The sequence below is a fragment of the Apteryx rowi genome, unplaced genomic scaffold, assembly GCF_003343035.1.
Source record: "Apteryx rowi isolate R43461 unplaced genomic scaffold, aptRow1 scaffold_653, whole genome shotgun sequence".
NCBI lineage: Eukaryota > Metazoa > Chordata > Aves > Apterygiformes > Apterygidae > Apteryx > Apteryx rowi.
Window position 1 is genome coordinate 183358 of NW_020450931.1, and position 27473 is coordinate 210830.

At 45.0% G+C, this 27473-nt stretch overlaps 1 protein-coding gene across 1 annotated transcript in view; it reads left to right on the forward strand.

The window, feature by feature from the left end:
• The window catches only part of LOC112975170 (hydrocephalus-inducing protein homolog), a 108780-nt gene that overhangs the window by 14153 nt on the left and 67154 nt on the right, over positions 1–27473 (forward strand). Inside the window, exons 4-9 of the mRNA XM_026084905.1 lie at positions 3881–4012; positions 5178–5303; positions 6969–7088; positions 7482–7631; positions 10799–10933; positions 18248–18447. Coding sequence (XP_025940690.1) covers positions 3920–4012; positions 5178–5303; positions 6969–7088; positions 7482–7631; positions 10799–10933; positions 18248–18447 — 824 coding nt within the window. The 5' untranslated portion in view covers positions 3881–3919. The remainder of the gene's footprint in view (positions 1–3880; positions 4013–5177; positions 5304–6968; positions 7089–7481; positions 7632–10798; positions 10934–18247; positions 18448–27473) is intronic.

Sequence of the window (27473 nt, forward strand, 5' to 3'; positions counted from 1 at the left end):
TCCAACGCTAGGGCAGAAGGGGAGAGTTTTGCTGGCAGGAAGGCCAACAGCAGGGGATGGAAGGAGCAGCTATGTGATGCTCGGCAGGATTTAACTGTGTACCTGGTCTCGGGGCAAGGTGGGAGAGGGTTTTACTGAGTTATGAAGTGGCACTACAACTTAGGGTGATGGTAGAGATGTCTGGCTTAGCTGTAGATGTTGGAGTAAAGGGGAGCTTTGGGGAGAAGGCTGAAAGTTGGATGCCTGTTACCTACTGCTCTGCCCTTACTGCTCTGATACATCTGGGCTTCCTGKGGCATGTCAGGAGCTTCCACCCCAACTCTAGGCAATTTTCTTCATTGCTTGTCTAGGTCTTCTCAGTTGTCTTGAGCCAGCATATGCACAGTGAGTTTCTCTGCCCAGGCTCTGAATGCAAAAGCAGAGGTGTCAGAGCTGCATGTGCCTTGAGCCTGGAGCAGAAGGGGAGTTGCAATCCATCCYTACGTTTTTGGGGTGGGCAGAGGGCTATCTGAGGTGGGCTGGGGGAAGAGACCCCCCCCCCCCAGACAGCAGTGGGCTGGAGGTGTGCTGTGTTGCAGTTGCTGTWGTTTGTCCTGTTTTGCCCTGCGTCTACAGGGAGATGTAGCTGATTTCTTAGTTCTGCTCCTTCCTCTCTCAGCTGGGAGGAGGAGCCCTAGGAAGCAGGAGGAAAGCTGGAGCCCTGAGGCTGTGAACRTGTTTTATGCAGAGCTGGAGGGCAGGGGAAACTGTTGCAGAGGGATGGGGGTGGAGGTGGGGAAGCACCAGAGAAATAAGCATTTTGGTCATGATGAACAGGATTAATCTGAAGCGAAGTGAAATTACAGTTAGAAAATTGGAACAAATAATGCAGTTAGTCTCCAGACCCAGTAATAAACTGTTGAAATCCAGATTAATGTTGTACCATTCCTATAAGGTTTCTCTCTTAAAAAATAATTTCCAGCTTTAAATTTTCAGTTGTGCTGTAGCATGTTGTGATGTCTGTAGGACAGTGCTCTGCTCTGTTGCGTTTCCTCGCACAGGAACAAAAGGAAGCAGAACCATGTACATCTTGCGCTTCTTGAATTAAAGACTGTCTTTGAGTCCTATGTTTGTCCTTTCCTAACAGTGTAAAGGGCCCTGGACCACAAACGGGCACTACAGCTACAAATGGTGTAGTTGTTCGGGGACTAAAAGATTGAACTGGTTTCCTTGCTTGGAGAATATGGGTAAAATGTGAGGGGAAGGGAATGATCAGTTTTGCATAGGTGTCTYTTGTGCTTCTACCTGTTGTACAGCAAGCCCATGCTGAAAAGAGTATGGAACAGCTGGAAGCAGGAGGGGGGAATCTTCTCCCTGATTTTTCCTGGATATCAGGATGTGAGAATTTTAGGATAAAGCAAGAGTTCTAGAGATCAGCGATCCATCAGATCCCAGAAAATAAGTGGGCAAACCCATCTCTTTCTAGCTCCCGTTAGCCAGGAGGAGAGAGAATTCTAGTCCAAACTAGCGCTCAGTAGATGCTGCGCATGTTTATCTTTGATTATGCCAGTGCTTGAAACCCACTCTGGAGTCATCTTCTCTTCCTGCCCTTTCTTGCACACCTACTCTAACATCTCAGTCTGAGATACGCGGAGGGGTGGTCAGAAGAGGAACTGGGTGCCTGCCCCTTGTAAGATGAGGATGCTACAGGAGAACTGTCATTAGGAGAAAGTCTTAAAAATGGCCCTGCTTTCACATATGTTGTGTTTATATTTGAGCTAATTGCTCATGTTCCTCTTCTAATGGTTTCGTGCTTTTATTTCTACTATGATRGCCTCTGTGATGCTGTTAGGGAGCCTTGAGTTTGGATGTTAATAAGTGAAAATTAGGGCCCTAATTCTCCATGGAGAAATGCTCCTAGGCACTGTCGTAATTTCATGCCTGGAAGGAATCATATTTGCTAGATAATTTTTGTAACTTACAACAACCAAATTAGCCTTGAGAAACTATAATTCCTAATCAGAATATTGAACTCATAGTCTCTATGCTCCATTAGTTAGAAGCATCACAAAGCTCCTTGCTCAGAGGGTGGAAACTTGGCTTGCAAAGTTAGGAAAGTGGCCTGATTTTGTTAATACTCAGAACTGCACTGATCCCCAGGCTCAAGGCCATCTGTGATACTGTTTGCGCTTAGGGTCAGACGTAAAGCCATATTGGGTCAGCTCTTTACTTTCTGCAAAATGAAGCAGCTAAGTGACACTTACTGTCCATATTCTGCTCCCACCCAAAAACTTTTCAAAGAGTAAGAAGGGCAGTTTGGATAGTCACAGTGATTTGGTCAACCAATCCCAGTAAATGAGACTCCGAATTTAATGGTCTTCCCAGAAACCTCAAAGCCTGCATCCAGGGCCGGGAGTGGCAACCTGGCTTTCAAAAGCTGCTAGCTAGGATGAATCTAACTGCTTAGGTGGATTATTGGTGAGGATTTGGCTTCTTATTGGGGCTGATCGGCAAAGCTGCCGAGTATTCAAAGATTGTCTTATGCTTTGGGCCATGTTTCTTTGATCCCTCTGAAAGCTTTGAAYTGGGCAGTGATTGCTGGCATGGGAACTCCTGCCACTTCCCTTTGCTGGCTCTGACCCTTCCACAAGCCGGTTCAACTTTAAAACCTGCAGAAAACTAACCCAGYAAACAAACAGTCTTTTTCCAGCTCAGCAAACTGCCTTCTTCAGTGAAGGGTCAGGTGAGAGGCAGAGCTGGAAGAGGAAAATGGGGCAGGACTCATGGTGCATAGCAGGGGTGAGGGCAGATGAGAAATGTTAACGGGCTCCTGGTGTGGTTGCAGTGAACTCAAACAGCTTGTGGGACTGCACCCACAGCAAAAGGCTTATTTGATTCTGTTTCAGCTCAGGGAATGTCTCCTGAGGTTTTAACTTCYGTGAAGCTTGACTCTACCATTTAAATATGGTCTAATCATGAAGTAGGTGGGTCTTAGTCACCCACTACTGAAGGATGCCACAGTATGGAGACAGAGTTGTACCCTTTGTGTGTGCCATGAATAGGCCCTTCTAGATCTGCAACATAATGGAAGCCTGTTAAGACTACAGATTGCCTGTGTGGTTCAGGAGAGGACATGCTTCTTGGTCACCCATGTCAGGAATGTGGGGGCTTTAAAATGGTATGAACCTATTGGAAACTGATGCTAGGTTTTCTCATCTGTGCTTGTGGCTGGAAAGATGAGAGCRGACACACTGGGGATAGCTAAGTGTGTGCCAAATCTTCCTGTACTCTTCCACTTAAGTGAAGTCAAATATCATCTCCTTGTTCTCCTGTCCCTGTTAGGACCACACCAGTACCACTGACCTTTGTGACTTTGTGTGCTTTTCCCTGTTGTACATGGGATGGTTTGTATCTGTGCAGAAGAGCTGTGCTCCCACTGAGCCTTGTATCAGTAACAGCTTGGAGTGAATCCCTGGACTCACTGGCTGACACCTGAGAAGTACAAATAACCCCCTGAATGCTGCCTCTTAACTGCAGCCCTTGGCCAGCACTAGTGTGGGGTAGCATTTGGGTGAACTGTGAGTAAGGCGAGCTCCTGGGGGAGATGACTGTCTTCTGATGGACGTTTCTCCACTGTAACCTTGCTGACTTTGGGGTCCTTATTCCAACTTGTCCCAGCTCCARAGGAGTATCTGGTCTGGAGGCTCAAATACTGACATTTAAAGGGGTCTCTGGGCTGCTCTGTGTTGTTGCTTACTCCTGTGCCGAATGCTTGGGAAACACTCCTGTTCAGGCTCAGACARTGTAGATGGAATTCTTGGCGTGTGTCTGTGTTGGCACTGAGACCATGAAGTTTGAGTTCCCTTCTGGGTTTTAAAAGTCCCATTGCTGCTCATTCCAGGAAAGCTGGCAGATAGCCACTGGCAACCTCCGTCAGTCCATGGAGTCCTCCAAGATGCCTGATGGATTCTGGAGCAAAGTGGTGGCACCTCGTAATCCAAAGCTTGTCGAAGACGCAGAGAAGCCTGTAACTGTAAGTACTTGCTGTGTCTTATCCAGTAGAAGCTGTGTTAAGGCTGGCAATCCCTGGTGTGTCCCTCCTCTGCCTTTCCTATCATGTTGTCTAGCAGCACCATGAAGCTAGACACCACCTCCCYGTCTGGTTGCTGCCATGTTTCTGTTGGAGGTGACTACTCTGGTGCAGTGGGGGATGGATTGTGTGCTGCTTAAGGGAAAGTCCACGGTCTTGGATCCAGTGACAGACACAGACAAAYTATGTTAACATGCTGGACTTTGCACTGGAATAGCTGAAACACAAACACATGCTCCCTTCCATCCCATCTGCTGTGTGGGCAGTAACATCTTCAGTCAYGTAGACATATTTGCCAGTGCTGCTCTGACCATATCTTTAGGCAGTGGTGTATGTGGTGGGCTGCTCAGACTGCCTTGAGATGGAGGGAGCAAGGCCTGAGATAGGATGGGCTCCTAACCAGTCATTTTACTCTCACATGCTGTGCTGAGCACAAATCCAGCCCTGGAAACAGTGGTGGAACCAGGGCAGTYCCTCCTCCCCATCCCCATCTGCCCCCTTTGCTGATTAGAGCTCGCTTGACTGGAGGTGACCCAACACTAAGCCTCTGTCAAGGAGACATGCCTGTAGACTTCCGTGAGGGGGTCTGTAAGGCCAAACCAGAGAGAAAACAAGCACTTATTAAAATGAGATGACTAAACCTTGGACCCATTCCTCTSCACTTCACTCTTGGCACAACACTGCTTTTCTGCTTTCCTCTGACTCACCCAGCAGTGACGTTTGCACATGCTTCTCGGTTGTGAGCATTGTGTAAAGTTGGAGTTAAGGGATTTCTGACAGTGCTGCCCCTTCCCCCCCCAAGGTCACTAGCTCAATCCAGCAAAACTCAAGAGGAAACAAATGCCCAAAGAGCAGTAATCTCCATTCATGTCACATCAAATCATGAAGGAGACTCTGATAGGATAGAGCCACTCCGTTAGAGTGTGTGTRTTCTGCTCTATGTAATTAATTTACTGGTGTTAAATATTTCAGCAGGTAACTTAGAGGACTTCCAGGACTAGCCTAGTGGCTGTGATCACAAATTATTCATCAGTGGCACTTTAACAAGAAAAGCCTTCCTTAACATAGGCATTTATATAGCTCTTGCTGGTGGTGTTTTGCATTTCAGCTGACTCCCTCTGCCTTCTTGAAGGAGATGTCTCTTACCACAGAGCAGAGGCTGGCCAGCACTCGCGAAATGAGGCAGCCCCAGATTATCCAGCTTCTAGACACGAGCAAAACCTCTCATCAAAAGGTAGCACTTTACTGTCCTTTTCCTTGCTGTTTGATGTGACATTTAGAGTGCGTGCATACATGTGACAATCTTGCCTACAGCTTCTGAATACCTCACTGACCAGGCCCTGTTGTCCTTTCAAACTGCTGATGGTGGTGGTGCTCTTCCTGCCTTGTGCTGGGGGAGAGGTGAAACTCCCACCCTGCTGGGGAGTCATCTGTGTTAAGCTGGTATTTAAAAMAAACAAACAAACAAAACTCTGAAATCTGTGGGTTTTGCTGTAGTTTAGCTACTGTTGCTAAAGCACGGTGTTGGGATGGGAGGATGGAACAGAGCACAGGGGCTTACCTTGCTGTTCTCCCATCCTTCCTCTGAAATAGCCACCCCTTCTCTTGCTTTGTAGTCACTATCAAATGCTTAAGGTCATCAGCTTCTCCCTCACTGGTGGCAACATGGGTCTTTGAAGAAAGGGGGCTGTAGGCCTTGTGGTAATTGCTCAAGGTTTTTTCAAAGCCACAACTTCATTGTTGCTGTAGACTGGAATAATATGTTGGGACCATTAAAGGGTGTTAGATCTGCAGGCTGCAGGGACCTGTAAGATATACAAGGGAATATGCCCCTGACAGAGTGAATGGATGTGCTTTAGTTAAATGAACATTTAGTGGGATGAATGTTTAAAGCTGCTTTTCTTAAAGAATTGCTCAATATATAATATGCAGTCCAAAGGGGAAAATTGCTGAAGTAGGTTATTGAGCAGAAAATCACCTGCAAGAGACCTGTAACAAATTGGTTAACAATTGCTGTAGACAGCAYGGGAGTTTGGGAACACATCAGATGTATGCACAGATAACCGGCAGTGTGCTGCAGCCACTGACTTCAGCATGGCTGGGATTTCTATGGGTCYTGACATAGGAGATCTGCTTATCTTTATAGTGGGAACACTGCAGCTGAAAAAGATGAAAAGCAGGAGGAGTCTTCTCAACATAATGCTTCTCAGCCCTGCAACCCGTTGCTCTGTGTGTTTGTGTATGTTTTCAGATGTGCTTCTGCAGCAGTATTAAAGCAACTGTAATGGAATGAAATAAAGCATTCCTCCCTCCAATTTAAAATTCATGGAGAAAGGAGATACCAAGTCCAGTCTTGCTCGAGTTGGCCAGTAATGCTGAGATAAGAGCTGAACTTCATGAGCATCCAGCATTCACCTCTCTTCTTTTTCCTAACTACTATGTTGCTTACCTTTTCGCCTTCCCTCCTGCAGTAATGTTCTCTGCTGATCTCCAGGCTTCATATTCCTAAAAAATATTAGGGACCTGTTTCAGAGTAAAACTCTTTCCCAGTTTGTCTCCCTTGGTGCCCCAAAGACATTCTTGTTTCAGTTGCTCTGTGAGTACTCATGGCTCTGTTGGTAAGCGTTTTGGAGCTGCATGACCACATTAGCACAGGGCTGAGCTCAAGAGAAATTCTGCTTCTCTTCCCAGAGATGCCTGCCAAAATTGCTTCTTAGCTTGAGCCTGCTTAATGTGGTCTGGTAGCTCTTGATCAGCTCTGAACACAGGTGAACTGCAGTTTACTTAGAGTGAGCTGGGCAGACCTACACATGAAGAGGCTGCACCTCACTGGATTCTCATTCATGGATCATCCTTCCAGCAGCTGAACCTCTCACTGCTGTCTGTCTTGCATTTCCAGTTCTCAACGCTTGACCTGGAACAGAGCTCATTTCAGCCTTTCCCGTCAGAGGTGGTATTTCAGAACTACGTCCCCTTTGAGATCTACGAAGTGCCGCTGATTCTGAGCAACAATGACAAGGTGAGTGCTGGCATGTGTAAGTTTAACATTATGCCAGAAGAGAAGAGCGGTGTAACTCATGTGGCATACAGCAGAGCAAGTTATCCACTGCGGTGCGGCACATTGGAGTAAAATATCTCACCATCTTTCTTTGCAAGAGAGTGGAAGCCCTTTCGCGTTGTTGAGGGGATTCTCCCTCTGATTTTGACCATGCATTGGTGGGATATAACCCAAAGGGGCTTTTCCTGCTCAGCACCCTTCCCCTTGAAAGCCCTGGGTTGATGGGAATGTTGAGAGCTGCACACGTTATCTGCCTTCATCATGCCCTACCTCAAGAGCATGCACTGTGTCTGGAAGGCTCAGTTCATCTAGGTTGCTGGCAGGGCATCTCTGTCTCTCAGCTAAGTTCAGCAGCCTCTTGCAGTGTCACTGAGCTGGGGGAGAATACAGAAGTCCCTGCTGAGAAAAGGCTCTCTCTCTCCTGGAGCTGATCCTCCTGTCAACAGACTCTGGTCCACAGATGCTCTCTGGGCCAGGAAATGGCTCAAAACCATGGCTCAAGAGGTGAGCTGACTGTGTGGTTTGTATGCTGCCTCTGTATGTTGTCACTTGTCACTTGCTATTGGCATGTACAGGGGCTGATTCTCCTCTATGCTGAAATAAGTTAGAATTAGTGGCATTACCTCTCCAGAAAAGGTGATTTGAATCAGCTGTGGAAACACTGATCTAGCAGAAGCAAGGGGAGATCTTTAGGTTCCATCTTAGGGCCCTGCTAAGCTTAATTCAGTTCTGGCTGAGGCTTCTCTAAGACAATGTGGCTCTTCCTTCCCTTCAGAGAGCCACAGCCATCCAGAGTGATGTCCTCTTGAAGGTCTCTGCCTTTACTTGAAGTAACTTTGCRATCATTTTGAGATTTCCCAAGAAAGTTGAGAAGGGAAAAGTTGAAAAATGTCAGCAATTTTGTTCCAGTGTAAAGAGGAAAATTGAGACCTTTTGAATTTCAGCAGGGGAAACATTTGCTCAACTGAGGCATGTGCCAAGAGCAAGCTGGTGGGAAAAGACAGGAGGGAGGAAAGGAGCTGAGTTAAAAAGAGCTCTGGGAGAGAATATTGTACACCCAAGGGTTTTTGCTTGACAAGTAGCAATAAGTATACCGGAAGTGGAGAAGGGTCAGCATGAACGAACAAGAAGGGTGTAAAAAGTAATCGGATTCTGTTCTGTAATGAAAAAGCATATGGGCAATCAGATGCAAGAYGTATGCATGAGGGGAGGACTGTAGGGGAATGGGGGGAAGCGTACAGGAGAGGGTGAAAATAACCCCCCTTCCAAATCTACCTGCAAGGGAAAATAAACAGATGGACAAAGTTGTCAGGGGATACTGCAGGCAGAAGAGAAACAAGAGATATCAAGTACACCATGAGATAACAGAGGTTTTGACAGGGACGTGGTTGAAAATGGAAAACCCTTTGGCAAGGAAGGATGCAGGTGTGGCCCCTTTAGTTATTCTTGGAGAGTACTGCTCTGTTCCTTGACTGGGGTTTAGCAGGGGCATGTTGAAAAGATGCGGCATAGACTCCCAAGGGATGTCTTTCATGTACTCTGTACTGTGATCTGGGACACTCTGCTGGTATCCTCTTTCCAACCAAACATGCCTCAGTTTCTCTTATGCTTCTCGGCTCCCTTTCCGCTAAATCTTTGGCTCTTAGGCACTCTATTATCCATGCAGCGCTTCAAAATGTTTGTCTTTGAGTACCAGCCAACAGGCGAACAGTTAATTTGTCCTATTTATGCTCCCTCAAGTGGAAAAGAACATCTGCATCAAAATTTCTGCCATTACCAGTAAAAAATAATAAACTTGTACAGCTGCACCTTGGGATTCATGTGTTCTACAGGGGGGAGACAATGTATGAATTGTATCCATCTCCCCCTGCCCTCACAAATGAGTTGTTTTTTATGCTGGTTAAGACCTCAGCCATTGGACAGCACTGTGTGAAGGCAAGATTAGCCCTAAGGAAGAACCTTGGAGTATTTTAGTATGCAAGATAAAGATGATAATTCCAAGAATGGTTATTGCATTTTAATTTTTTGGCTTTTGGTAGTGTCCTGGAGGAAAAACAATGCTCTTTGGCTCCATAAAGTTTTYTCACGAGTTTCCCAGATTTCCTTTGAATCCTACTGACTTATATTGCACAGCAGCCTGAGCTTGTCTGCTCTATATAAATCCAGCTCACAGCAGAGCGTATTCCAGATGGAGGCTGTGTAACCATTTAAATACAAAAGTGATTCAGTCAATACTTATTGCTCTTATTTGTGTGTTGGAAGATTGTTTTTCTGTCCTCAGGCTGCTCCTTCTCCCTTCACACTCTAAGGGATGTTTTGAGGGGCTTTTGCTGAAGGTCTTGGTGGGATGGCACATGTGCTTGCCTTCCAGGGGTCTCAGCAACCAAGACATTTGTAAGCAATGTGAAATTACTGCTGCAACTCACTGCCCCAGGTGAGTTCCAGAGCAGAGGACTTTCAAAGAGTTCAGAACTGCTATAGGTTACCAGGCTGCTCTGGGTGGCGTAGACTGAATCTCCCCATTTTTCTCAGCCCTCGTGTGGGTTCACTGTTTATCAGTGAATGACTGTGTCAGTTAAAATTGTCTGTTTGAGATTTTCCCAGATGAGATTTGGTGCCCTGGAGTTGAGAACTGCATACCACAAAACCGCTGTTTGCTTCCTCTCTGTTTTTCAGTGTCCTGGAGGGCAGAACTTGCTGCAAGGTGCCTGCAGGGATTCCTGGGTGTTGGGAGGAATACCCAGAAACCTGGTTTGCTTGCACTGACAGCTGCCTGGCTATGATCACCAGGCAGCAAGAGCCTCTGGAGAGCTGAGACGGCTTTTAATAATGAAACCACACTATGAGTCAGTGCTGGTCATGTATCTCGAAGCAGAAAATGCCCTTCAAGCCCATAATTGATAGGCACGGCCTGGGGGGTAGGAGGTAATGGTAGTCTGGCTTTCCATCACTTTGGCAAGTCGACTGCTCTCATCTTCTGAGTCAGCCTCCCCTCCTTCCTTCATGGGCTGTTGTGCCTCTTCTCCCTTGCTTCTTTACAGCCCCTCCTTTAGGATCTCTCAGCCAACTCCTTCTCCCTGTTTCCTGGGTTGTCTCTTTGCCTTTCTGCATTCCTCCTTTTTGCTGTTCTCCCTCAACTTGTTTGTATTCCCAGCAAAGCCACAATGTCTGTGTTCTCCTCCTGCCAGTCTGTCTGCTTGTCTCTGTTAGTACAACAGCTTGACTACCCCACTCAAACCCAGTACATTAGAAGTGGAATTTCTTCCTTGCCCCAGTGTAACAAATACTGTTTGGCTTCAGATAATACATTCCCCCTCTAGAGGCATGTCTGCATCTGTGTGCAGGCAGMAGCAAACTGTCTGCAGGTGCTCTGGGCTTGCTGAACAAGTGGATGATCTGATTCAGATACTGTATTGCCATACTGCCAGTGTGTCTTACCTGATGGGGATTCCCTCACAGCAGAGCATTGCCCTGACAGCCCCTGGCCTAGAGCTGTCCTGCTTGGGCAGGATGGATGGGAGTCCATCCTTGTATATTGTGTGCATATAGTTATGGGGCTAAAAATGCTTTGGAAAGGTGGTTAAGGAAGAAGGATGTATCCTGGGCATGGACAAATCCTTTCTTTGTTTCCACATGGGTTGCATAATGATCATTTCATCTCTCTTCTGCAGATTCCTCGGCTGGTGAAGGTAGTCTTGGAGAGTTCTCCTTATTTCAAGTTGATCAGCCCTAAAGATGTGTGTCGTAAGGTAGCACCTGGCATGCCCTTAACTTTCCGCATACTTTTCACCCCTGCGGAGAACAAGGTGAGACTGCAGGTCCCAAAAGATTGGTGCCTTCAGGGGAATATGAACTTGCAGGGCTGGGTTCAGAAAGGGGATGTGGCATGGGTTTTGAGGAACTGTTCTGGATCCAATGCATCTCCACTGAAATAAGAACAGGGGGAACTCTTTCCCTGTGGTGAAGATTATCTTCTTGTAGGCTGGAGGCTCTCTTACCTGTTTGAGACTGTTTTTTATCCTTCAACATTGGAGCATTTAGTGTAATGTCTATTCGCTTTGGGTGCGAGAGAAGTCCTCCCAGTCCTCCCCATCCATGAAGGGGGTCTCTCTAGGTGTTGGTTTCTGGTCTTGCTTGATTGCTGCATGGTCATGGATTTGCTCCACAAGTTATAAAAATAAAAGTCTGTTTTTGGCCTGTTATTTGAAGGACCCAGAGTGAGCCTGGTATCTGAGGGAGGGTCACCACCTTTGAAAACTGGTGTCAGTTTAGTGTATGCCATGTTGGACAGCCAGTAGTGAGACAGCTGAACATTGTCTAAAGTGACCCCTTTTTTTAACCTGATGCATGCTGCTTACAGCCCATGCCCTGCTGCATGAGGAGGTCTGCTCTAGACTGGTGGTGAGATCTTGAGCTAGTTGCGTCTTGGCATTGCCTGGTGCTGTTAGCCACTGCAGGGGGACTGGCTGGCTGTGCTTTTTCTCCCTGAGGAACTTGAGCATTGGAGAGGGAAGATGCACACAGAACAGGAGAAAAAAGACGAGGAGGGATGTAGAAAAGGAAATTCAGCTAACCTTCTACTCGGTGGTAGGGGCTTTATTATGGTAGAAAATACTACAGGAACAAATAGAACCAGAGAAGGCTTTTCTTTTCCCATCTGGCAGCCACTTGTGTGCCTCACCCTGGACCAGAGAAAAGAGGCCTTCTCAAACCCTCTGTTTTCAAGCCTTGCAGCTGTGCTGTCCCTGAGGATACTTGCCTGCCTGCAATCCAGCTGTGAGTCTAGGAGAGGAAGTGCTGTGCATGTGGCAGGGAGCCAGCCTGGCACAGAGGCACTGAGCTCTAGCTGGCCTTAACTCAGCAGGAGGTCAGTGTGCTGCCGAGGGCTCTGGGARACACCTGCCTGAAGGAATGTGTAGGGAAAAATGAACAGGTAYGATCTGCCCTGCTGTGGTGTTAAAGATAGGCACAGGCTGCCCCAAAGCCCATGGCCAGTAATGCTGGTGTAGCTGCGTCTTCGGGCAGGATATTGTGGCGATCGCTCTAGCAACTGACACCTCTTCCACACCATACATGCACTATAGGGCAGTTTTCCGAGAGGGGTGAATTAGTGCTGTGCCCCTGGCAAGCCTGATCCTCAGCGCTGTAATGAGAAGGGTCAATACTGTTGTCTGAAGGCTTGTTTGTACAGCAGGAGGATATAACACATAGCGAAGAGCAGGGAAAGCATTGCAGGGAGACAGAGACAGCAGGCAAACTTTTTACACTAGTATCCTGCTAACTTCTACTACTGTTCTTCACATGACCTCATTGGAGAGGCAAGGTTAGGGGATAGCTTTGAGCCAGCTGACATTCCCCAAAGAGAGCTTTCACCTCTGTCCTCATGTAGGAATAAGTGTTTTCTTGCCTTTCATTTGCTGCTTGGTTTTCATTTAATTTAACACTGTATGCTGCTTGAGGATAGGAAAGACATAGAAAATTAAAGAGGAAATGCCCCAAGGTCTCCAGCTCCCCATGCTTGTGGAATAATTTGTTCCTCTGGAGGGACTGAGAAATTATTTAATATCATTAATATTTAGGGTAAAAATTATGTTGGCCTAGGGCAGTTCTCCAAACTACCCAAGTGACACGAGCTTCATCTCATTGAGGTAGGCTTTGCAAAGTATTCTGGTGYTTTTAAAATATGATTTATTAACATTAATTAGTCAGTATTAATTTTGGGAGTGGAAGGGGTAGATTGGCACCCCTGAAGGGCAAAGTGCTGCTGTTCAAGTTTAGAGAGGCAGCAGAGCAACATGTGAACATCACTGCAAATAGAAGTAGAGAGATTACCATTCTCTTTGGACTGAGAAAGTGAGTTATGTCCAACACTGTCCCTCATCTTGCTTTTTAGATGGCCAGAGTATGAAATGGGGAGCTCTGCCAGTGGGAGGCCACCACACAGTTTCGGCAGATATCCAGGCAATAAACAATATTGGTAAACTTGGTTGCCCACAGTACACTAAATGTGTGTGGCTCTGACTACCTGCAAGGCCTCCTGCAGCGGGTTTGGTGGTCAGATACATCCCTCAGCTTAGCCCAAGGCAGCTTCTTCAGGCAGAGGGATGTATCAGAATAGAGAGCACCCTGCAGCAGACCCCTTCTTCTGAGTTGCCTTCTCAGGTCCTTCTTGTGCTCCTTGCAGTGGCTGTGCAGAACATCAAGAAAGAGGTGCTGCTCAATGAGGAGCACATGGGAATTCACACAGCAGAATCAGAATTTTATAGAAATCAAACACTGTCTTGTACTTGCTGGAGCATGAGTCAGCAAAGCACTGGAGTGCTGTAGCTCAGCTGGAAATGCATCAATAGTGGGGCCAGGAGGTGCAGAGCACCTTGCAAAACCCTTCAGCAAAGAAGCAGACTATGGGAGATGGCTCTGTGAAGTCACCTGCTTTGGGCTTGCAGTTGTTCACATGCAGAAYAGATGTGGTTTGGTTGTGGAAGGCTTATGAGTGCAACCTTTTAGGTACCCCTATTGCCTCTCCTGTGCTGCATGATCCACAGGAGTTCTGGATATCCCAGTGAACTGGCTTATTAGGTACAAACTCCTCTCTGTCATGGTTGGAAATTCATCCTGATATGGAATTGGCTTATGTAATTCTGTTGCTTTGCATCTGTTCTTCCCTGGGGTAAGTGACTTCAGTGAAGCCATTCCTGATTCACGGGAGTGAAGCACAGAGCTGAACTGTGGCCAAGCCCTAAATAAAAGGAACATGTGAGTTAGTGGTTGAAATGCCATGTGCCATGGAGCCCTTTTTTTGAAAAATGAGCAATTTCCTATTGTCTCGCAGTCATTTGGGAATGTGCCACATGATTGGACTGTCAGTAAGTAAATAAATAGCTGACATGTATCTTTGTTTATTGGCACTTGCATTATAAATATGAAATGCTAATTTTTTTTTGCTGGGCAACATTTCCAATTAGTTACTCTTGCTGCTTCTGATTTACACATTCCTGTTTTACGGCTCCAGTTGTATAGTGTGGGTGTTCTCGTGCCACCGTGTGTTCCCGGGCGTCCTTGCATTATGGTCTGACAGTCTCTGCCTAATTGGAAACCATTGCAGGGCTGACTGGCGAATAAACAACAGACAGGATTGCTCACATTTGTGTGTCCTTCAGGTTTATTAATAGGTTATCTTAAAGGAAAAAAGCAAGAGRCACATAAAAATATAGCACAGCTTATTCTGTTTCTCTTGCTCTTTTCACTGTAGCAGTGGCACTCAGGCAATACCAGTTCAGTCTGAGGTTTGCAAAATTCATTACCGATGCCCAGTGGAGACTCAATTAATGCTCACTGATTAATATGAAATATGACAGGACAATGAGTTATTGCATTACTGGATTTAACTGCTTTAAAATTCAGTCCAGCCTGGTTAGAGATGTTTTGTAGCATGTAGAAGCTATTCCAAGGATACTTTTGAAACAAGACTCCTGTGGGGGACAGAAGATCAAGGCAAGTGACCCTGCACAAAGTGAAYGGAGGGCAAAATGACTAATTTCAAAGCATCCTGTGAACCGGTCACTGTGGGAGGTAGTAAAAGGGGTACCTGTTCTCATGTGACGCTATCTATATACACCAGTGTCTCTCCTCTCTTTTAATGTCCCTTATTTTCCAGCCTTTAGGGTATTATGGTTTCAGCAGGAAGCTTTCCCTGTTTGTCTTACTACATTATCTCATGCTAGAAGACTTTTTTCTTTGCAATTGCCTGCTGGAGATAATTTAATGAAGTATTTAGCATCAGTTATGCAGTTAAGCTGATATCTGAGCGTTTCCTGGCATACTGAACAGCGAGGTTGATGTCACTAGGATGATAGTGTTAGTCCGAGTTTGCAGAGAGCCCGAAACAGCTCTACGATACAAGCGGTTGCTTTCATTTCTGTGGGTGTTAATTCAAATGCCAGTGGTGAGACTTTGAAGGCCAAAACTTGCAAGTGATTGCTCATCAGAGCCGAATGATAAGAGATGTACTGTCATACAATGATCTATATTAATTTTCTTAGAAATTGAGGGAGGAAGTGTCTGAAGGATGTGGTCATATTTTCATGAAAATATATAGCCTAAATCCCTGTCTAAACACAACACTAACGTTAGTGTTTTAAGTGATGCAACCCCTCTGTCTCATCCAGGCGTGTTTACCTAGAAGTCTGGTTTTAAACAGTCGGTTAAGGGGGTTGCAGTGGTGAAATAAAAGTGGGTTTTAAGCTGCTTTCAACAGTGCACCTAGATTATATTAAATGCTTAGCAAAGTTGGTGCGCTGGTAACACAGGGCAGTACTGCAGCGGAGAACCGCAGCCTTCGTTTTTGCCCAAGGGAGAGTCGCTCCCATTTTGAAAGCTTAAGGGACAGCGAGTYAATAGCAGCAGTCTGCTTCTGTCCAGCACTCGTCTTCCATTGATTTTTCTCTCTATTCGGCCTGATGCTGCACTCGCCCAATYTGGGGTACCAGAGCATGGCTGAAGGGTTAGCACACGCTTAGGGGCTTTAGGTTGAGGCAGTATCAGACGCGATGTCCTGGGATCCCCAGAGAAAGGGCTCAGTGCACAACGCACCTCTCCGCCCATGCRTGGATCCAAACGGCAGAGCGGTGGCTTTCTCCTTCAAAGAGTCCACTTGTCTCCATGAGGCYGAATCCTTGTTACCTTAATTTTGCCTTCATGTATCCTGAAAAGTCCCCTTCTCTGCAGCAGACCCCACACATTGCMGTGCGGGCAGCTTGCTGGCAATGAAGGCAGGAAGGTGGCCTGTGTTTGCCTTTAGGAGGGTTTATACCTGGGGGAGGTATTTATTCCTGCACTCTTATTTGCATTGCTGTTGATCCACTTGCTCTTTAGCAATGACAATGACTTTGAAAATAATTTCTTTTTTCTTCTCAAATACCTCCAATTGTAGAAATTTTTTTCCTTTATCCTCCTGTTGATTTGAACTCCTTGTATCCTTCTCTCTACCTTGCATCTGGAAGGGAGAGATAAGTAAATATGGCATGCCAAGACTTAATAAGGAACGTGCCTTTCAATTGGATTTGCAGTGCTGGTGTTATAGTAGTGTGGCCAAAATGACAAAAAAAAAAAATTAAGATATATTCTTCATTTACTAATGCAGTTTCTGAAAATCTAAACAGTCCAGAACATAAAGTACCCACATAACGGGTGCTTTAAATTCACATGGGCTGCCCTTAGCTTTTATTTTAGAGAGTTTAGGCTGCAAGATTGAGTACAAAATTGCGAATTCAGGAAGGCTTGCTGAAGATGAAATGCACTGCTGAAATGTGATATTAAATTCTGTGGGCAGCTTGCTACAGCTCCCTTCCTGGTGTTTTATCCTTCCAAATATGAGAAGCTAAMGCCCTTCTGCAAGCTTCCAGTGTGAATATTTGAGATCTGTGTCTGGAAAAGATATTTTTCTTTTTCACACCCTGGATGTGACAGCATCTGTAACTGGAACCTTAAATCCCATCAGAGAAGGTGGTCAGTGTGCCTTGACAGCAGTCGGTAGATGTTGTGACTGTTACAACTGTGCTAAAGCAGCAGCTATGTGTCTGTGCCGCCTCTGCCCAAATGTCCCTTCCAGGCTCGGAGAACATAGCACAGATAAGGCAGAAACCCCAGGRCAGAGGAATCTAAATGCAGCTCTAGCTAAGATGGTTTGCAGCTCTGTGTGATTCCTAAATCAAATCTTTAACATTTATTTGAAGCAGCAAGAAGACGATCTCAAATGAGTTAAAAGCACAGAAAAAAGGGGTCAGAATAGCATGTGTGAGTGATAAAGAAACTGCATCTTATCAATTTGCCAATAATGAAGCTACTGGGGAAAACTGTTCCTGGCCTTGCCGCAACAGTTTGACCACTGATTCCAGTGGAGGCAAGATATTTCCAGCACAGTAGTACTACACCATATATCCAGAGACCAAAACAGTCTGCTCAGTTCTGCAATAAAATGATTGTGGTGGTTTGACTTTCCTTGCTATCACTGAATGCCGGACAGTTGGGAGTGATTGTCCAGCTCTTTTCTCAACAAGCCAATGACTTGAAATAGCGTGATCGAGTTTGCTGTGATGGGGATGTTTGATCGAGTGTCTCCTGTTTRCACTTTGCTCCTCCTCACCGCCTGTCTCAGGTAGGCACGCTAACAAAACACCGAGTCACTTAGTCTAGAGAAGCTACAAGAGACATGATTAAGGCATAGACTATGCCAGAATTTGCTGCATAGAGGAAGTGAAACCATCTTCTGTGTCCCYTAAGGCTAGGAGGAGATATAAAGGGAAACGGAGATTAGATACAGGAGAAGCTCTTTGTAAGGCTAGAGTAGAGGTGGAATAGGCTGCTGAGGGAKGGGTGGAATTGCTACTGTTAAGTATGTGTCAGACAAACATCTCTGAGGAAAAGTTTGGGTAGAGAGCTCAGCCACTTTGGGGGCAGGGAGATAGATCAGAGAGCCTTCTAAGTGCATGTTTTTTTTTCCCCAGCCTTGTCATCAATAATACTCTAAAGAAGAAAAGCCACACGCGCACCCTACACTTGCCTGACATCCATGCAACTGCTGTTGCATCCAGCRCATTCAGAACTAAACCAAAGACTTTCTGTTGAGCATGCATGTGACTGAGTCCTTGTGAAAACGTACCTGAATATTCTCAGCCAAGCTACAAAGMTGTCACTGCATTGCAGGGATTGGAGTTAGCACTGTAGTGCAGTTGAGTTCTTGATAGTGTTTTTAATGGTCTGCTATAGTGATCAAAGCAGGTTCTTGTTACTGCTGTAATCCCGTACATGAAATTTTTCTATTTTGGTGCTTCAGAATCAAAGTATCAGATAATTTTGTCCTCTGGCTGCRTAAAGCTGGTTCTGCCAGCTTGCTGTGGAAGCAGGTCAGTCAATGGGATTATGCTGCCCCTTTGCAGAATAACAGGTCTGCACAAGTCGTGCTGCTGGAATGAGGTCATTAACATAAGAAGTGCTAATACATTATGCTATTGAATGTTGCTATTATGGAGTCATAAAACAGCAGTTTTCCTTCTGCTTCCCTGCTGCTCTGGGGACAGTACTTAGTGTGCTGTACTGAGGCTGTGTTTCTCTCCCCGCAGGATTACTTCCACCAGGTCACCTGCATCACAGAAAGGGAAAAGTTTTTAGTGCCTATCCGAGCTATAGGTGCCCGAGCTATCTTGGACTTCCCTGACCAGCTGAACTTCTCTGTATGTCCGGTCAAGTACACTACTGAGAAAACTCTGCTGGTCCGCAACATTGGTAATCGAGAGGCCCGCTACTGCATCAGCACTCAGAGGTAAAGGAGCTTGGCGTCTTGTCTGTGCAAAACACTGTCATGTGGTAATAGGGAGCTAGCCAAGAGTAACAAAAAGGAACCRAAGAATCAGAGCTGCTATATTGCAGCCTTAGCTGGTAATGGGTAGGAAACGTGGGCTTTTGCAGTCATTTACTGCGTTTTAAGCATGATGCAAACTTTGTTTGATAAAACTTGGTATGCTGCAGGGTTTTATAGTACAGTGGTGTGCGTACCACGCAGCATCTCAGACAGATCCTGTTGGTGGATTGAAAGGAACAAACACAGGAAGGGATCTTGGCTGCCCTTGGCTGGGTAGGATCCTGCATGGCAGATAACTACAAACTCAGTTCATGCAGACTCAAATGCAGTGTTAGGAAATGCCCAGCTATGAGCTGGTGAAAGAGCCATTAAGAACTTAGCAGCTGTGTCTATATTAGCAAGTAATTCTGTGCAGTCGGAGATCAGTAGGGCAAAGCGATAGGTATTGAGGGCCCTACATCAACACTGTGTAGTCCAGGGACTTGGCTTTGCAGTATGTTTGATCTGGTCCCCTGGAMTGAATATCCTCTTCATGCAAATGTTTGAAACTAAAAGATAAATCAGTGATTTGGGCCCTCAGGAGTGGGACTATGTGGCACACACCTGGAAAGAGCTTCCAGTAATTTAGTTTGCAAGTAACAGAATTTCTCTGTAGACTAGACCACTGCAGGAAAAGTGGAGATGAGCAGGTATGTGTTTGAAAACTGCCCTATAGCTCTGAACCAGAATACTAATGAGGGCACAGGCAAAAGATGCAGCAAAAATCTGGTGCACAGCGGGAGCCTTCTCTCCCAGGTTTCCTGGAGAGTGCTAAAATATGCTGTCTAACAGTTAGCTTTACCACCTGATGGTAAGTACCTGCYTGAAATAGATAAATATCAGCCAAGTGGCTGTATACCATGTTCTGTGCACCACTGTCTGGGTGCACCTGAATTGCCTTAGTTTCTTTCTCTTGCTAACTCTAGGAAAATGGGGCTCAGAAGAAAACTTTAATTTTTTCCTGTGACCYAGGAGGGTCTGTGAGAAGCTTCTACCAAAGCATGGCAAAGCTGTTGGAGCAGGCTTCTAGGATGCTGCTTCTCCCTGTCTGTGGTCGCTTCCTAAGAATTGACCTGTTTGGCTAGAAAGGCCAAGTCGCGTGGGAAGGAACATGATATCCTCTTAAGGGGGGGGGGGGTAGATCCTACTGTGAATCTCACTTATGTGATGCTGCTGCTTCTGCTGAAACCTTATAGCAATGGGGAAAAGACAGTGTGGACAGAAAAGCAGCCAAAGAAACATTGGGTTTGTCTGAGTAGGGCCAGTGTTTCTCTACATTAGAGAAAAAGCACTCAAGTGTCTTTTCACTAGGGAAAATACATAGGCAGGAATTTGTAGTATACAGTTTTTTGCAGTATACAGTTTTCCTCTGGGATTTCCAGATCCAGTTGTAACCACCTAAATAAATACCTAGTAAATGTCGAGCATGTTTTTCAATACACTTACTGACTATTCTATTGATCGATACAGCATACATTCAATCCTGCTTGATAAGGACTTAGAAATAGTTTCCTAAGTTCAGCAATCAAATGTTTCAGTCCTGATTTGCAGTGAGGGAATGTGGAGCATTAGAAAAGTTTTTTTATAATCTCAAACTACACCAAAAAAAAAAACTTGGCAGAGTTCTGAATTACCAGATCGTATGTGTACAAAGATCTAAAGCTGATATGATTTCCCTTGTAGTCAAAGTTGAGGGAATCTGTCATCTCTTCCACTTCATTATGAACTTTTGAAAACCAGATTGGAATTTCAGATAGATGATTTACATCTTTGAATATAAGCAGTATTTTCTTCTAATGAAGAACTGGCCACCACTTTCTTTCAGACTTCTCTTTAAATACTCAGTGTGTGTCTGCTCTGCATTTTTTTCTTCTAAGTGTGCAGTGAAATATAAAGAATTCTTCAGTGAAACCTTTTAAAAATGTAGTTCCTGTAATGTGTCTACCTACCATCTGCCTATATATATACACACAGAAGTATAGGAAATATAATGGGAAACCTGGGGAATACGTGAAAAGGAATTGGACTGATTTAGAAGTGTTACAGATAGAATCACAGAATGATTTAGGTTGGAAGGGACCTCTGGAGAACATCTGGGCCAACACCTTGCTCAAAGCAAGACCAACTTCAGAGTTGGATCAGATTGCTCAGGGCCTTTTTGTGTTGAGCTTTGAATATCTCCAAGGATGGAGATTATTCTCCCATCTCTCTGGGTCCCAGTGCCAGTGTTTGACCACCCTCAYGGTAACACTTTTTCCCTAATATCTACTCGGATTTTCCATTGWTGCAACTTCTGTTCATTTTCCTTTATGTCACCGTGCACATCTCCAAGATGAGCCTGCCTCCATCTTCTCTACCCCTGCCCTTGGAGTAGTTGTGGACAGCAGTAAGATCTCCTTCAGCTTCCTTTTTCAAGGCTTTACAAACTCAGTTCTCAATCTCTCCTCGTGTGTCCTGTGCTCCAGCCCTGAAGTGTCTTGGCCTCTGCTGGACTCATCCAGTCGGCATTGTCTTGTACTGGGGGCTCCAAACTGGGTGCAGTATTCCAGCACTGTTCTCAAGTGCTGGAGAGAGGGGAATAATTCCTTCCCTCAGCCTGCAGGCTGCACTCTTGTTAATACAGGCCTGTGTGCAGTTGGCTCTTTTTYCTGCAAGGATACACTGACCCTTGGTTAACTTGTTGTTCAGCAGCACCCCAGCTCCTTTTCTGCAGTGYTGCTTTTTGTCCAGTTAGTGCCCAGCCTGTAGTTCTGCCAGGTGTTATTCCATTCCTGATGCAGGACTTTGCATTCTTCTGTTGCTGAGCTTCATGAAGTTCACATTGGCCCATTCTCTAGCCYGTCAAGATCCCTCTGAATAGCAGTCCTGCCCTCCAGTGTGTCAACTGCTCCCCCCAGTTTGGTATCATCCATCAGATTAAGTATTCCCTCCTGTTGTCCAGATCAAGATGTCCCCTTGAGCAGCCTAAGACCTGGGTGACCATGTCCTYCTTTGTGATGAAGCCTCTAATGTGCCAGGAGTGGTCACTCCAGCCAGCGATGGGGACTGTATCCTGTGATGTGTCATCACTGTGTTGTACCAACTCTTGCAGKTCCCTGCAGTCTCAAACAGAGCCTCTGGGCCTTATTCCATGTCCATGACAACTGCTGCATTAATGACTGAGTCTCTGCTATCTCTGTCAGCAGTGATCCATGTTTGGTTCCATACTTGATGTGCTATGAGGAATTGCTCRGATATCTACTGTTGAGCTCCCAAGGGAGGCTTGTGGTTCTAGAAACGTGGATGGAAGAGAATCGGCCACCCAGCAAATCTGACAACTTGGCTGGAGAATCAGACCAATACACTGCTCTGTAGGTTAATATATCATTAGCTGGCTGTTCTCCTTGAACTAATACGTCTACACAGATTTTCATAAAAGACAGGTCATTTTCCTGCTAATGTTAGGGGATTAATTTCCCTSATGTAGAACGTAACAAAGACTGCATCATTATTAACAACAGAGGTGGTGAAGATTTGGTTTAATGTGTCACTAATTCCTATAAATGACTTTAGTAATAACATGGTGATGATTAATTATTGTCAYGGAACACTTAGAATTGTGCCAGGAGCTTTGGAAATGAATGAGTTAAGTTCCCTGTCCTAGAGAGCTTAAAGTGTAAATGAGATGCATAATCAAGAGTTATAGCATAGATGCTATGGGAAAAGAGTGCCAGGCTTAAAGATTTCARTTCAGAAAAGCTTTAGTCTATTCCTGTTCATCAAAGAATTTAAACAGGTGTTTGTTAAATACATGCTTAACTTTTGCTGCGTAAGAATGCAGTGTTGTGTTAAAGCCAGAATTAATATTGCATAGTAGCGTCTTTGTGTATTGATATGTATAACCACACGTGCGCACACATGCATATGAGAGGAGAGGATTTAGTGGGGTCGAAGGGAGCTGGAGATCTAAGTGTATAGACCCATCAGGTGACCCTTGTCTTATGGATTTCTTCTGCCTAGCTCTCTGAAATATGGCCTTTATTCCTCATTAACACAGTTGAAACCATTTTAGTTACCGCAGCTTCTGTTTTCAGGCCTGGATAAATTCAGGTTCTTGCCCATTCACAAGTCTGCTGTAGATGCCACTATTTCGTAGTCCATTGCACTCATATCACCTTTCTTTTCATCCTTTCCCTGTATTTGCTTCTCTATGGCATCAAGCATGAGCTATCTGCTTTTGCCTTTAAGGCATTTTCAGCCTACCTCTTCTCCTAAGCTTTCCTCTCAGTCAGTACTGAGAGCTCAGCTCTTACCTGGTCGGTTCATGATGACATTCCACACTTGTTAGCCATTTATTGAAGGATTTCAATGTTTTCTGTTGTGCATTTCACTCCAGGTAAGCGCTCTTCAAGCAAATCCATGGGGCCAACTGAGCATCCTTCTGCAGTTCCCTCTGCAGAGCTCTCCTTTGCCATGGTACCTGCCAGAGAATGTGGCACAGYTTGACCACTGGTGAACAACCCAGTATGCAGTCTGGCATTGTCTTGTCATCTCCTTGTGCTCTGCCTGTCCATACCCAGTTCTTATTGCATAGCTTGGTAATAAAAAATAATAATAAGTATAAGGATAGCAACTCTTTCCCCCTTTCTCATTGTTAAGACAGAATAATGAGTTTCTTCTCCATGACGTTCAGGAAGATGAATGTCATTCCAGTACACTTGAGTTGAAAATGGTGTCTGGAAGCAGATCTCAGTGCAGCACTGCCTTTTTAACTCTGTTTTTGACATTGCAGGTATTGTGCTATGCCATACTACAGGACTAGAGAGCATCACTCAGAGATAGGCTCCTCTATTTAGGAATGTTCCCACCAAGGTCTGAAAAGCTGAGGAAATTATCCTACAAGACAGAGCTGGGAGCCCCCTTGCATTCTTCCCTGTAACGCTCATGCGCTGCTCTTGCCTTTGCTTCTTTTTTCCACCTCTAATTTGCAGGCTGCAGACCATCTGAAGATGTGAAGTTCAGGAAGGCACAAGTCTGCAGCTGGAGCCTTGACCCTTCTTGGACTTGGTTGCAGGGCTAACATTCTGAAAGTAGCTTAGGAAGAAGTTGCTAAGTGTTCTTGTTTCAAGGTCTCTGTTCCTCTTCTCCCGAAGAGACCTATGAGCTTGTGTGAGAAGGCCCAACAGATCCTTGCTGGTACACCCCTGCATGCAGAAAAATGTTCTGCAAGCATCCTCATCACCCTTTCCAAACAAAAGACAGTTAAGGTCCTCTTTGGGGTAAGTGCTCCTTGAAAGCAACTTCAGCTCCTTGAGAAYTGTGATTACTCCACTGCATGAGGGAAGAGAATGTTTGACCCAAATTAGAGAGATGCTTCAGGGAAATGAAGCAAGTAAGGATCAGGACTTTCCAGCAATAGAAAATGTATTTGAAGGTCCAGTAAAGAAGCTCAGCCCCAAATGTTCTCTTTCCATCCAAAATCTGATTTCAGAGATGCCTCTTGCTTTATCCAGTCTCTGCCTCTGTGCTCCTGTTCTCACATTCTTCTGAGTCCTCAGCCTCCTAAACATGTCCTTGGATGCTCTTTGTACCCCATGATATCYCTCCCCCATGCCTCCCTACAGCACTTGGTGCCTAATCAGAGAGAGARGGAAAGACAGAGCTGGATGATGCTGACTGCATGCAGTCGCATTTCAGCACAGAGACAGTATTGGATGCTTTACTGAGCAACAGACTCAGCAAACAAACAGTTGCATTGCTCGACTTTGGCAGCTTTACCATTATTAAAATTAACGCATGCTCAGATTAAATGATCTTTGGGGTTTTCCTCCAGTAGTTCTTAGTGGACAGATAAGGCCATTCAATTGTCAGTAGATTTTACTGGCACTAGAAACTTCYTTGGGTTAGGAGGTGGTGCTCAACAAAATCATACAGAAGGCTGCAGGTTGATTTTTTTTTTTCTTTTTTTCCCCCCCCCCCAAACTCAAATGACTCTATAATGCAGATTAAGGCACCATTAGAAAGAGGAAGTTAGTGTGGGGACAGAGCAAAAGGCAGATGGTAGTAGATTAAACATACCATAGGACTTGAAGGTTATTGCATCCTCCTTACATGCTGCATTTAATAAATGTRTGGTTGTAGGAAAAGGGTGGCATGGTGGTTTGAAAGCCTGAATCATAGATTTGCTAGCTTTATTCACCCTTGTCAGTTGTGTTCCTAAATTATGTCAGGAGCATTCAGTGTTTGGTATCTTCGTGGAACATAGCCTTTTCCCAGCCCTGCAAAGAAGGGAAACTGATGCCTGRTGGAAGTGGGATGTAAATGCCAAAATGTCTCATTATGAAATTGTTTATGAATCCAGTGCCGATCCTTTTCTGGACAGTAATAATAGGCTAGATCTCAGCAAGTGTCAATCAGAAAGCCTCTTCTAAAATAGTATGGCCAGGTTGACTTATACAAGCTGGGAATCTGACTGTGATTGCYAGGGACCATTGGGAGATTTCAGCTCTGGACTTGCTGAAGTTCAGAYGTACAACAAAGCAAACATAGTTAAGCGTGTCCGAAGAAAACAAGCTATTAAAAGTTATCTTTTTAATTTTCTATATTTTAGGATTGTTTGTGATTTGTTAAAAGGATAGATCTAACAGAACCAGAATTTTCTTAAAGAACAGTTCACACATGATGAATTAAAGGCCAAAGTTTAGCCTGACAGCTTCGTTTCTTGCCAATGGCTTTCATTGTCATTTGGCCATTACAATGTGTTGTCAGTCAGGGATGTCTCTTTACCATCCAATTTTATCTGTGGGCTACTGGGAACAGCTTGGTGGCATTGACTGAAGCTTAGAGGAGTTGAGTTTAACCACAGAGTTAGCATCTTTSGGTCTTGGAAACTCAGGTGAACATGAGGTATAATGAACTTGTTCTAGCAGTAAAGGAGTTACTCTGTGGGTAGAGCATGGGGTGAGATGTAGGAGATGCAGGGTCTGTTTCGTRCTCAGTTCCTCAGTGATCTAAAGTATGCCACTTTGCCATTTTCTACTGAACTTTCCTGTTATCTGTCAGGAAAAGGGGCATTCAGCTTGCCAAATTTCAGCTGTCTGAAGTTGGGTGTAGACTTCCTACTCCACTCCAGCAAATGGAGAATGATGTGACAGTCTCACCTGCCTATCTGAGGACTGGTGTGCTTGTACAGGGCCTAATGCAAAGAATTCTGAGCTTGGTTGGATCCTCTTGGTCTTTCTAATAATTYGGAAGTGTGAAGATATCTTCTTTCACAGACATTCCCTGAAGTCACCCCTAGGAATGTTGCTCCCATTCCAGGCCTTTGAAGAGAGCTAGAGTACATAGACATAGGGAAGGGGTTATGAAGATGAAGGGGTGGGACATAGTCTTGAAAGTAGTGCCAGGAATCCCTTTCCTTAACTGGCAGCTTTTCTCAGCTGGGGGCATTTTTGGCACAAAAGGAAAAAATCATTTCTGTGCCTTTTCCACTCTGGCYGTGATTACACCCAAGTACCAGCTCATTTTGGTTCACATAGTCTCAGATAGCCTTGAAGGGTTGTCTTGTGGGAAATGTGATGGACTTGTCAGGAATACTGGCAACCAAATCCCCTTCTCTAGCAGGCAACTACCATTAGCAGGGACCGAGGAGCTGATCAGCATGCTTTGATGGAAGAAGCAAACTATGTATCCTTGAGAAACAAATCCTTTCTGGTGACTGGGAACATCTTATTCAAGATATTTGGTAGTTTCGTGCTTCTATAGCTCAGCTTTAATGTAGTGACTTGTCTGCCTTTGGATGAGAGGAAGAACAAAACTTGATGCCTCCTTGCTGGACTCTTCATCACTGTAAAGCTTTGGGGAAATGCAGGCACACCTGGCCAGCAGTGGAGACCTGCAGCAGTCCTGATGTAGCTGTCAGTGCAGATGCAGGACTGTACAGAACAATCTGCTTCTGAGGCTGGTAGTGGCCTGTGTTTTCACCCTCTCCATAACAAAAATGGTGCAGCGTGTAAACAATTTGGGCCTGATCCTTCTCCCATTAGAGTTGGCAGCAATGCTCTCACTAGCTGTAATAAGAGCAGGTCAGTCCAATTGCAGCAGTATCTCCTTAATGAGCAGAAACACCAGTGATTTCATCAGCTGTCACTGCTTATGTGAACAGAGTTCAGCTTGTGCATTGCTCTAGTTGTTCTATTATTTTTGTATTTGCACTGCATTCTCTAATCATGGCAAAACTTTCCAGACCATACTTTTTAGGGTGATAATTTGGCCACCAGCAAAGCACTAAAAACAAACAACTTCTGTTTTCCAAATGGGGCCCTGCAAGAGCCATGAAACTAAGTTGTTGTCATCCAGAAACACATTTCATTTGACTTGTCCAGAGAGCTATTCCTAGGCATTAAAGTATCAAGTATTAACATCTATCAGCCAAGAACTGTTTACCTGGCGACAGATCAGAATCATTCCTGGTACGTCCACAGTGTGCCAACACGTTTTCATAATCATTTCCAGCACATTGCATGGAACTTATGTCTAGCAGGCCAAGCAAATGCACTTACCATTTTGGATTGCAATCTAGAGTCCCCATTTCCATTGCTTCTAAATGTATAGAAAAACTTTCTGTTAAACTCTCAATGATATGCTCCTGTTAATAGCATTTCATTTAGCTAGAGATTTAATAAATCGGGCTGTAAATGGGATACTCCTTTTGCTTGTGTGTCTTGTTTCCATGCCGTGGTATCACAGTAGCTCTAATCTGTGCTTGCACTGATTCAGATTTTTCTGATTGTTCCTTTTCTTTACAGCAACTTTCGTTGAAATGCTGATAAAACATGCTGTTTCTTAGGTTAAGACAGGATAATTTCAGTGTAAAAAGAATGAATTCTGTAACTTAACACATGTTAATTATTCTCTCTGGTCTTCTAGCAAGATTTTATTCTCTGTATCTGATGGCTGTAATCTCATTG